Consider the following 12,500-nt stretch of genomic DNA (forward strand, 5'->3'; position numbering starts at 1 on the left):
ACACACACACACACACACACACACACACACACACACACACACACACACACACACACACACACACACACACTTTCTCAAAATCTCATCATCACGTGTTTGATGCCATGTCCAAGCATGACCCAGTTCAAAAAGCGGTATAAAAACATGGTTTTCACCAGGTACGAGGAGGAAGAAGGGCTTTGATAGTCACCAGTTGTTTTCACAGATTATTTGTTTATTTACATTATCTGTTTTCTATTGTTGGTAAATACGTATATATGTAAATACATTTGATTTAATTAAAAAAATATTATATTAATATTGAAACTGCAGATTATTAATTATTAATCTCTGAGTATTGGAGAAGGGGTAGGATTAAATAAGCGTATGCTTCTTCCTACTCCTTTTCGGACATGTTAAGTAAATAGTGTTTTTTTTTTTTTCGTTTTTTTTTCTTGGTTTTGTTTTGTTTTTTGTTGTTATAACTATTTCTTTTTTCACATGTTCGAAATAAAGCGTTCATTCATTCATTCATTCCTAATTCCATTCCATGCATTACAATGAGCGCTCCTCTAATTTCTACCCCCCTCCCTGCATGGTGTCAATCCGCGTCTACTAACTAAAGCACATCATTTATATTCCAGACTGGTGTCCTGTCTGTCATGGTAAAAGTCATGTGATTAGTTGTACTGCTGCTGACGTCCCTCCTTAAACCCATGTCAACGCCAAACCTCAACACTATAGAACCAGAACCAGACCCAGAGACAGCAATATGTATGCTGTATACAGTATTAAGAGTAATATCCAGGTCTTTCATGCATGATGTTGTGGAGAAACGTAGGTTGTTTAAATGTTTACAGTAACACACACTCACCCTCCAAGGTATCGTAACCCAAGCAGATGTCAGCGATCTGCCCATTCTGTCCTTTACTTCTGACAGCTGATATGATGCATCCCAGGGTGAGGACCTCCACGGTGACGTCAGGCGACCTCAGGGTCCACCTCTCCACGTGTGTCTCTCCGGGTCTAAGCCCCCCAAAAGCCTCCTTTGTCACCTGTGTCATGTCTCTTTCTCTCTGATGTCCCTATTTATTGTCGCTACATAAACATGCATTTGCACTCGGTACTAGGTTGATTCGTGCACGAGTGAATGGACAATGAGGAAAACAATTATCTACTAAAACATAACTAGAAACATTGTTGCAAGTGACACTAAAAGCGTAGGACTTTGCACTCTTGTGCATAATTCTTGCTGTTCCAATAAGACATTCCGTCCGTATTGTATGATGTGGCGTTGAACGTCATCAGAACGGGACAGAATTCTTTTTGTAGTTCTAGCAAAGCCAAGGGGTGCAGTGGAGACCAGTCAGAAATGTAGGCTACATACAGTACAGGCCAAAAGTTTGGACACACCTTCTCATTCAATGCGTTTCCTTTATTTTCATGACTATTTACATTGTAGATTCTCACTGAAGGCATCAAAACTATGAATGAACACATGTGGAATGATGTACTTAACAATAAAGTGTGAAATAACTCTAAATATGTCTTATATTTTAGATTCCTCAAAGTAGCCACCCTTTGCTTTTTTGTTGTTAATAAAATATATAATAATAATATTTAATATAATATGTGTTAATAATAATATGTTATTATATATATATATATTTAATATTATTATTATATATTTTATTAACAACAACAACAAAAATATTTTATTAACAACAAAAAAGCAAAGGGTGGCTACTTTGAGGAATCTAAAATATAAGACATATTTAGAGTTATTTCACACGTTTTTGTTAAGTACATCATTCCACATGTGTTCATTCATAGTTTTGATGCCTTCAGTGAGAATCTACAATGTAAATAGTCATGAAAATAAAGGAAACACATTGAATGAGAAGGTGTGTCCAAACTTTTGGCCTGTACTGTAAAAGAGAACATAGAACTTCACAGGTGAAACAGTAGAGTAGTACAGAGAATACAATACTACCCAATAGTGCACCAGTACCCAGAGCACATCACAACTCATGGTGAAAACATATAGACTCTCTCACTCTTAATAAATGAAGGTCACACAGTATAAACGTCTATGAAATAGAAATATAGACACCAACTATACTGGCTTCACACTGTAGAACAACAGGGTTGTATGAGAAACAGTCTTTGTTGGCTGGTTCCTTGTGTGCAGTCTGGCCTGCTGCAGAACATATGGACCAATTAAATCTATCGATAATTGGGGAAATCCATCTGCTAACCAAGTTATCCTCATTAAGTGTGTGTGTGTGTGTGTGTGTGTGTGTGTGTGTGTGTGTGTGTGTGTGTGTGTGTGTGTGTGCGCGCGCATGTACGTGTTCGCGCGCAGGTGTCTACATGTGCAGGTGTGTGTGTGTCTGTGTGTGTCAGAGTGGGTCCCAGATACCCTCTCCTGATGGCCATTATAGCAGCACATGTTTTTGGCAGCTGCACTCTCGCAGGATCTAATCCCATGGTCCACAGCCTCTTCTTGATCTACTTTCCCTGTTGCTGAGCCATGCCTTGAGCAGAGGGCACACACACACACACACACACACACACATACACACACACACACAGAGATAGAGCATCTACATAATTCAGATCTAATGGCTCCCTCTCCTCTCCCTCCCCTCTTACCCCCTCACCTCTCCTCTCCTCTCCCCATCCTCTCCCCTCCTCTCCTCTCCTCTCCTCTCCCTTCCTCTCCTCTCCCCTCCTCACCTCTCCTCTCCTCACCATAATTCTGATCTAATGGCTCCCTCTCCTCTCCCTCCCCTCCCCTCCCCTCCTCTCCTCTCCTCTCCTCTCCTCTCCCTTCCCTCCCCTCTTACCCCCTCTCCTCTCCTCTCCCCTCCTCTCCTCTCCCCTCCTCACCTCCCCTCTCCTCTCCTCTTCTTCCCATCTCCCTCTCCCTCTCCTTCTCTCTTCCCCTCTCCTCTGCACCCCTCTGCCATCTTTAGCTCTTCTCCCCTCCTCTTTGCCTCTCCTCTCCAGCCTTCCCCTTCTTCTTCTCCTCCCTTCTCCCTCCTTTCTCCTCCTTTCTCCTCCTTTCTCCCTCTCCTTTCTCCTCCTTTCTCCCTCTCTTTTCTCCTCCTTTCTCCCTCTCCTTTCCACCTCTCAGCAGCAGACGGAGACGGAGGGGTAAATTGTTTCAATTAGGAGAATCGTTATTTGAATCATGTAGCGAAACCTCTCAAACGGAACAACAAGCCTCCTCAGACAGACCTTCTCCTGAGAACACTAACCTTCAGCTTGAGAGAGAGAGAGGGAGAGAGAGAGAGAGGGTGGGGGTGGTTAGAGAGACAGAGGAGTGGGGGGTGAGTAAGAAACGAGAAGGAGGGAGAGACAGAGAGGGAGGGAAGGGAGAGAGAGAGAGAGAGAGAGAGAGAGAGAGAGAGAGAGAGAGAGAGAGGGAAGGGAGAGAGAGAGAGGGAGGAGTGGGGGTGGTTAGAGAGACAGAGGGAGTGGGGGGGTGAGTAAGAAACGAGAAGGGAGGGAGAGAGAGAGGGAGGGAAGGGAGAGAGAGAGGCCATCTGTCGTATATTCCTAACCTGTTGGCTACTAAAATGAAGAACAGTTATTGAGCAGTTTAAGACCATTTATTCAAAATGCAAAAGTACACAGACATCAAAGATGGACGCTAGTCTGGCAAAGAGAGACAGAGAGAGAGAGAGAGAGGGGGGGAGGGGGACAGAGAGAGAGAGAGAGAGGGAGCTGCTTGGTCAAGAGGTGAGGGAGAAGAGAACTGATAAAAACCTGAGAAAGACTTTGACAATGTACAGACTGAGCGATCATAGTCTGGCAATAGAGAAGGGCAGACACAGACAAACCTGGCTGCCCAGAGAGGAGAGGCTGTGCTGTCACTGTGATGACGGAGCTACAGAGACAGAGTTACACTTCTTAACAAAATGTAAAAACTACACAAATATTAGAGAGGAGTTCTTCCCAAAATTTGAAACTAATTTCCCAGAATTCCGAACTATGACAGAAAGGGAAAGATTACCAGCCCTTCTGGGGGAACAGAAAGAATGTGCAGTTTTGGCTGCAAAATATGTCAATTCCTGTCACAAGAAAAGGGACAACCAGTAGGACATACATACAGTATGCCATGTTTTATTCTCTGCACCACCTGCTTTATTTTATTTATATTATTTTTATTTATTTTTTCATGTCATTGATATTATGTTGTTATGTTGTTGTTCGTCATATCTGTGATTGTGCTTTGGCAACACTTGTAAAACGTCATGCCAATAAAGCCTGTTGAATTGAATTGAATTGAATTGAATTGAGAGAGGGAGGAGTGAGCGAGAGAGAGAGAGAGAGAGAGAGAGAGAGAGAGAGAGAGAGAGAGAGAGAGAGAGACAGAGAGAGAGAGAGAGAGAGAGAGGGAGGGAAGGGAGAGAGAGACAGAGAGGGAGGGAAGGGAGAGAGAGAGAGAGAGAGAGAGGGAGGGAGAGAGAGAGAGACAGAGAGGGAGGGAAGGGAGAGAGAGAGAGAGAGAGAGAGAGGGAGGGAGAGAGAGAGAGAGAGACAGAGAGGGAGGGAAGGGAGAGAGAGAGAGAGAGAGAGAGAGAGAGAGAGAGAGAGAGAGGGAGGGAAGGGAGAGAGAGAGGGGGTGGTAGGGAAAGTGAGGAGGGGGGCAGAGCAGAACATCAAAGGACCACAGTTCCACTTTCATGTCACGTGTATAGGGAATACTTATGTGTGGCAATTTAACTGTGTAGGCTGTAGGTGCTAAGAGAGGAAAATGAGCCTGAATCACCGCACTAGAGAAGCCACTTAAAGGCTTGTGTGTGTGACTGTGTGACTGTGTGTGTGTGTGTGTGTGTGTGTGTGTGTGTGTGTGTGTGTGTGTGTGTGTGACTGTGTGACTGTGTGACTGTGTGTGTGACTGTGTGTGTGTGTGTGTGTGTGTGTGTGTGTGTGTGTGTGTGACACACACAGCTAGTTTATTTCAGATAGCTTCATGTATATAGAGTGCTGCCAACTGTTCCATTATTTAACTATTCCTTCAGCAAATAGCATGTTCCCCTGTGGGTGAAGTCTAGACTTGAGGTGGAATTAAAATGGACTGGTCAGGGATATTACTACAGCCATGATGACTTATGATTTATTAATCAGCACTGAGATATATGACCTGCCACGTAAATGGGTGTGATATTGGAAAGTATGAAACGATGGAATATGTGTTGTATAGGCTACATGAGACATTTTACATGTGTGTGTTGACCAAATAAATTCATCAACCATCTGTATTTGGATTGGTGACATTTTGTTTTGTGTGTTTTGTTGAAAAAAACATTTACTGTTATCACACCCAGCCTGCAGGGGTGAACGAGTACCCACGCAAATTCCGTTGGTGGAAATATGAAAAGCATATAACAGCTTAATGAGATCTCTGGCGCCATCTGTAGGTGGGATATATTCATAACACAACTTTCATATGGGATGACGGTATGTGTTGCCATGGATGATTCTCATTCTCATTACATTTTTCATTCAATGTCTACCATCCATAATATGCACCATCTAACTGTATTACCAAATAGCTCCATCTAGTGGGGATGAGGAATATGTCCTGAACTCAATATTTTATTGTATGCTGTTCTACAGTTATGCCAGATGTAAGTTCATCTCTTTATCTTTTTCTAAGTTCTGTGTTTGGGAATGGAAAAGGTCGGGTACTAAGACAAGGGCGGAGGGTATAGTATGGGTGTAGGAGATAGTTAAATGGTTTGTGTTCTATCCATGGATAGTATCCATGTACCTGTATGTATACTCCCTTCAGTAGTGGTAGAGATTATTCAAGAAGAAGTCTTTGATTTTTATTCGATTTTTATTAGGAATTTACAATAGAATCATTTACGCATCATGACACTAAGTAATGTACAGAGGATAGCACTTGAAAGCATTATTTAAAACATTTATTTCCAAAGTGGTCCTCGATGGAAACATAAAATGTCAGTGTAAGTGTAAGTCAAGCCTGTGCTAAAACCATCTCTGGGTTGTTAGAGTTTGATGCACACAGTCGAGGTGTTCACCGTGCTGATCATTTAAGCATTCAACCACATGCCTTTTTTACGTTCTTGTCTTTCTTGTCTCATTGGCTTGATCATTTAGATCTGAATCTTCATTGTCTGAACCAAACAATGTCATAGTATTCTCTTCCTAATAAATCATTCTTAGCCGGAGAAACTTATTCTTTTGACAATGTGTTCATGTCCAGTCCTCCTCCTACTTGCAGTATAAGTCGTATCTTAGCTTGGCTCCCAGCCTGGTGCCTGCCAGGTGCTTCTCAAACGCTAAGTCCATCTCCTGACTCTGGGCGGCGCTGAAATGGTTCTTCCAGTCCCCAACCTCTCCTGGGGAGGGAACACATACATTAGAGTCAATTAAAAATGCACTTCTACCCAGCCTGCCCACACACACACACACACACACACACACACACACACACACACACCTTTTCTGAAGATCACATTCACCAACTGCTGTCCGTGTGTGTCCTTGGAACTGTCCTTCAGAGCTTTGAAGGTGCTCTCTTCTGCGATGACCTGAACCTGGGCGTCACTGATATTCAACTGGAAGAACTCAGAGACCTTCCGTATACCTGCACTCAGGTCCTGGGGCCATCACAATAGATATAATAGAGAGAGAGAGAGAGAGAGAGAGAGAGAGAGAGGGTATAAATCAAGTTCAAACACTCCTATTAGAACGCTGATGCATCACTGCTAAACCAGTGTGCAGACATAACACCCCTCCCCCCCAGCAGGATTTAAAACATGAATTGTTGAGACAAAGTCCTCTAGGTGGCCAGGGCATGAATGTCTGCGAGTAATACCTGCTAATCAGACCATGTGTGCCTGCATGCTCCAGGTGCTGATTATTGTACATGCAGGTGTCACAATGTTCTGCTGAACGCAGGTTCTCAACTTTCATTTGCATAAGAATCAACAACAACAACAACAAAGATCATGGTCTTTATCTGAAATTACGAAGGATGGTATGAGGTTATTCATCCCAAAAGATACCTATAACCAACCAGCTATCTCTTTAGTATGATTGATAAAAACAAGCAGTGAGTGATATGCTACCTGTTTTAGCTCCTCGAAAGTCACAATCATCACGTTGGGGTCATCCATCCTCTTCTCCCAGGCCAGTGCGTGGTCAAAGTATGAACCGAAGGCGACTGGAGGAACATAAAATAGATTGTTGGGGTGCTTAGGTGGCGTAGTGGATTAAGCGCTGACCATGTACCGCAGGGTCCCCGGTTCGATTCCAGCCGCGGACATATCCTGCATGTCATCCCTTCTCTCTCTCTCTCACCCATCCTTCCTGTCATAATATCTACTGTCTCTGTCATTAAAAAGGAAAAATATGAGTGGGATTGTCCCACTCAGAAAAAATAACTTACCCACTGTACCCATTATGTGTTAGACATATCGTTAAAGTAAATCAAGGTGAATTCTCAAATATAACAACACAGATTAAGCCTATTCCTAAAATCACACATTCAGTGGAGCCTAAAAGAGTCATTGTAGTCCAGGATTTATCTTAATCTATGTCCAGGAAACTAGCAGCATAAGTATGAACCCCCAAATTGCTAGGTTTATGCTTATTAGTGTACAATAAAATAGACCTACACACCTTCTCCACTCATGAACTTGGAGAAGAAGCCGTCCCAGGACTCGGGGGTAGGTATGACAGGGTTCTTGTTGGAGAAGTGATAGAACGAGACCACCGTGTCTTTAGGGTTTCTGAAGACCACCAGCATCTGTTGCCAACCGACATGGAGGATGATAACATGACCATGAATAATAATTAGACATCACACAGTACCCTTGTAGCGAGTTGGGCATTATAAACTAGTCTTAGTTGAGCTTCGTTTTGGATGAGACGTTAAGCCGACATCCCGACTCCCAATTCGCTAAGGATCCCATGGCACTTGATAGTAGACATGTTAACACTGGGGTTTTGCCAAACGTCACAATCTGGCCTTCATACTATCATGGCCAAATGGCTGCTTTCAAATGGCTCTTTCCTCCCCTCTGCTCTATCCTGCAACACTTCCCCAGGTTGTTGCTGCAAATTAGATGATGTTCTCAATCAATTTACCTGGTAGAATAAGGGTAAAACACATTGAAAACATGACAATAAGACACACTGTAATGCTTGTATGAGAGTACGCTGCAGTAGCCATTATATCAGGGACGAGTCCCACCCACTTTTTAAAATGATTCGTTCGGGACCCCCCCACTTTCACCATGTTGTTACCAGGTGGAAAATCAGTGCTTCGGCCAGCATGACATTGTTGAGGTTCCTGGCCAGTGGGGGGACATCACCATGTGCGCAGCTATAAATCACCAAGGCGTCCTTCATCACCATTCAACCCTTGGCCCCTACAATAGTGCTCATGTCATCACTTTCCTGGACGCACGACACAATAAACCAGGGCCACGACAGACAGACAAATACTGCTACTATCATAGCTAGTACAGTTAGCAACAAAGAACCCCTTTGTTTTAAATTAGAGAGCACTTTTTATTTAGGAGTCTAAGGAGACCAGTGCTCTCACACTATACACGAACAGCTTTCCCTCTTATGCAACGGTGGAATTCTTGCTGTTGTAAACAGGACGTGGTAATGGAAACTCTGGAGACCAATTGGAGCAACTGCAGGTTATTTCATCCTACAAATGAGAAGTTTCAGTGTGTGTGTGTGTGTGTGTGTGTGTGTGTGTGTGTGTGTGTGCGCCTTACAAACCTTCGTTTTCTTTGTGGTGAAGGACGCTGGGATGTTATCGGGATGCAAGTGTGTCCCTAGAAACCTGCGGGACGGAGCCTGGTGGAAGGCCTGCAGGGGACGTAAGGAAAAGACCACAGAGATGCATTATCGTGACGTTAGAATTATAAGGTTCTATCTCCATTTTTGGTCAAAATTGAGTTTTTTACATAATCTGATCCATTAGGTGTTTATTAATGCCTGTGTGGTGTTATTTTTTTTAAATGTTGATTTTTGTTGTTGTTAGTAATTAATAAAATACAAAGGTTACATCTCACAAAACATAATGGAATGTAAAAACGTTGACGCTCAATATCTCTGAACTGCCCTAAACTGAGATAGAACCTTATCATTCTAAGCTCACGGTATAACAACCCTGTTCAATGATTACAGCACTGCACATGGGAAATGTGTGTGAGTAATACCTGCTAATCAACCTGCCCCCCCCCCCTGCCCCCGCTCTGCTAGCTAAATGCACTTGGTTGAGTTGTGTGTTGGGTCGAAAGGAATGTTTTCTGTAGGGGCCTCTCACAGAACATGTGTTTCTCATAGAACATTCACTTACTGTAAAAGACTTGACAGTGTCATACATAGACTATGGGTCATCGAAATGAATTAAATGACAGTACTATCTATGGGTCATCGTGCATTAAATCAAGAATGTAATCATGCTTGTAACATGTGTACTTTTAAAAACTTTTAAATTATTCACATCATAGAACTTTTATTTACAACAAGCATAACAACAAAAAGATCGCTATTATGCCGCTTTGAGCTCCGTTGCGTTCCTAACCGGAAGAGGCACAGCACAGGGGCATAGAAAACACACTGCCACCTAGCGATGTGACGGTGTAATTGCAGCGCGGCCTACGCAGAAGTGTAAAGTGCGAGAGCCCTTACGTAGGGAACGTAAGCACGTAAATTTAAAAAAAAAAAAAAAAACTTAAATAGGCCTTTTGCAGCTCCACTAAGCGGGTTAACTGTCTTGGTGTAGTGGTTAGCGCGGCCGGTTGGTACGCAGGAGATCGGGGTTCGCCACCCGCATGGAAGGAAGGAATTTCCGCGCATGGAAGGAAGGTAGGAGGCATCGCACCAGAGAACCTGAATAAGGTTCCCACCCCGTTAGCAAGCTCCGCCAAGGGAGTTAACTCTTTTGGACCAAAAGTTTTGGTGTTGTGGTTAGCGCGGCCGGCTATTGCAAAACGTCACGTTTGACGTCAGGCTTAACAACCGGATAGCAACGCATTACATTTGCTCACCTCTAATGGACTTTTTTAATTTTATTTTTTTAATCCTTTTGTTATCAAAAAATACATTTTACATTTTATAGTTGACAATGATTTACAAAAAGACAGTCAATGACGCAAAGCATAAAGACTTTTGACCCCTGTGAGTAAAAAGAAATCTTTGCACTCGATCAAATTTCAGGACCCTCCTTTCCTAGATATGTGCGTTCTACCCCCCAGTATCCTTACATTTTCAAAATCTAGCTAGTATAAAGTTATTTTGCAGTATTTGTGTGTGTTTGTGTGTGATTGCGTTAGTATCAGCCGCCATCTTTTTTCCATGGCTGCAATGCTCTTCAATACCAGCAGGGGTCGCAGGGGGACACTAAGAAGTGTGTTTATACGTGTCATACAATGTCATACAATGTCAGTTGCTTCTTTCATCATTGTGGATATTTTTGATTTGACATTTACATTACCGGCATCATAGGCTATTCACTATCATTGTCATGTTCTTATATCACGTTTTTTAATATCATGTTCTTCTTCATCATAATCATCACCATCATCATCATAAAACATATTTATTTAAAAAAAAAGTTTTATATATTTTTTTCAGTTTTTATATCATCTGTGTGAATATGCAGCTTGGAGTATTCAAAGCTGATACAACATGAAATGAATTAAATGACAGTACTATCTATGGCAAGTTGACACAGACTCACGTACTGTAGAGCATTGCAACACCATCAGCCCTACGTGACAGGAGACCTACAGGAGTTTGCCTAGCCGTATGGAAAATCTCTTGCTCGCTGTGTGTGTGTGTGTGTGTGTGTGTGTGTGTGTGTGTGTGTGTGTGTCTGTGTGTCTGTGTGTGTGTGTGTGTGTGTGTGTTTACCATTCATGTGTGTGTGCATGTGCATGCTTAGTGCGTGCGTGCGTGTGTGTGTGTGTTACTGGTTCAGTGTTAGGTGTTGAATACGTGGGTAGACAACAGTGTCCTCGTTTGACTTCAGCTTCAAAGAGACCAGGTGATTTCCATAGCTAGGTGGGGCCGATAAAGACACCTGATAACCACTGGAGCATTTGCATTTACTCTAGATAATTACAGCAGACTCCATGCATTGGAAATCACACACTCCGCTGAACAATCCCCCCCCCCCCCTCTCTCAGTAGATCATTATAAACATCTATAAATCTATACCATCATACATTTCTCTTGTATTATTTATGACATCACATCATCAGACACATGACATAACAGGAATAACCAGCTTCACAACACACACACACACCTGAAGCAGCTCTGGCCCCGCGAACTCTATCAGTGACACCGTGGGGTCTGCTTTCTTCCCCGTCGCTGCTGTCATGATCTTATGAAGCATCGCCAGCATCCAGTTAAACCCTGCCAGAGACAAAGAAGATTAAGATACGTGTGGGTGTGAGTGTAAAGGCGTGCATTGCAATGCGATATTGTCGCACGACAACATCCCATTCTCCATTCACACCCCACACACTTCGGTGGTGTGAATTGAGAATCGAATGTTGTCGTGCGACAAAATCGCACGCCGTGTGCATTGGGCTTAAGTGTGACAAGAGGGGGTTCCAATCCGGGTCTCGGAATGAGAGCATGAGAGAGAGAATTTATCATACATGTGGGTTATCAGCCCCTATAGAGAGAAATTAAAATCCTCTCACCCTATAGGCTACAGACATTGAACTATGCTGTACATGGGGCCTCTCTTTGTTTTCTTCATGGACCCCATACCAGAATAACCGTACCCTATACTGGACCCCATACCAGTGAGGCCTCTCGGGCCGCAGTGTGTAGATGGTCAACCGGGCCTGAGTGTGTTTCATTTAACATTCCTCTAAGGTGATGCTTATCTATGTAGTGACAAGACGTGAGCTTAGAATTATAAGGTTCTATCTCCATTTTTGGTCAAAATTGAGTTTTTTGCATAATCTGATCCATTAGGTGTTTATTAATGCCTGTGTGGTGTTATTTTTAAAATGTTGACATTTCTGAGTTAGTAATTAATAAAATACAAAGGTTCCATCTCACAAAACATAATGGAATGTAAAAACTTTGACGCTCAATATCTCTGAACTGCCCAAAACGGAGATAGAACCTTATAATTCTAATGTCACCAAGTGTCAAGAACTGAGGCTCTGCCCCCAAAGTACATCACACTCCCCAAATCCAAACTCAATTTGTGCGTCTCAAAGCACTTGAGACCACTGCTACACATGTATGCAGTCAGAAACTTTTTCTCTGATTCCAAAACTAGTCTGAGAATAAAGGAAGGCTATACAGTATAGTAACTGGACATTTATTAACCTGCGTACCTATTGTGAACTCTGAACTCTGAACCCTTTGAGCATAGGTGTGTACAGAGGTGACAGAGACTGCTGTAGAGACAATTTAAGTGCTCTATACGTTCATACTACTACATTTACTGTATATTTTCAGACCTACCACATTTGGGATATGCC

At 42.8% G+C, this 12,500-nt stretch overlaps 2 protein-coding genes across 2 annotated transcripts in view; both read right to left on the reverse strand.

Moving 5' to 3' along the window:
- galm (galactose mutarotase) overlaps window positions 1–1,200 on the reverse strand; it is a 25,419-nt gene extending 24,219 nt beyond the window's left edge. Inside the window, exon 1 of the mRNA XM_080549149.1 lies at window positions 854–1,200. Coding sequence (XP_080405275.1) covers window positions 854–1,043 — 190 coding nt within the window. The 5' untranslated portion in view covers window positions 1,044–1,200. The remainder of the gene's footprint in view (window positions 1–853) is intronic.
- Window positions 1,201–5,868: 4,668 nt separating this feature from the next.
- Window positions 5,869–12,500, reverse strand: part of sult6b1 (sulfotransferase family, cytosolic, 6b, member 1) — a 6,968-nt gene continuing 336 nt past the window's right edge. The window contains exons 1-7 of the mRNA XM_080548847.1: window positions 12,484–12,500; window positions 11,300–11,409; window positions 8,761–8,850; window positions 7,645–7,771; window positions 7,092–7,186; window positions 6,461–6,620; window positions 5,869–6,359 (exon numbers count right to left, since the gene is read on the reverse strand). The exon at window positions 12,484–12,500 is cut by the window's right edge and continues 336 nt beyond it. Of these exons, the coding sequence (XP_080404973.1) occupies window positions 6,232–6,359; window positions 6,461–6,620; window positions 7,092–7,186; window positions 7,645–7,771; window positions 8,761–8,850; window positions 11,300–11,409; window positions 12,484–12,500 (727 nt within the window). The 3' untranslated portion in view covers window positions 5,869–6,231. The remainder of the gene's footprint in view (window positions 6,360–6,460; window positions 6,621–7,091; window positions 7,187–7,644; window positions 7,772–8,760; window positions 8,851–11,299; window positions 11,410–12,483) is intronic.

This window comes from Nansenia antarctica, assembly GCF_963989245.1.
Source record: "Nansenia antarctica genome assembly, chromosome: 19".
Classification (NCBI taxonomy): Eukaryota; Metazoa; Chordata; class Actinopteri; order Argentiniformes; family Microstomatidae; genus Nansenia; species Nansenia antarctica.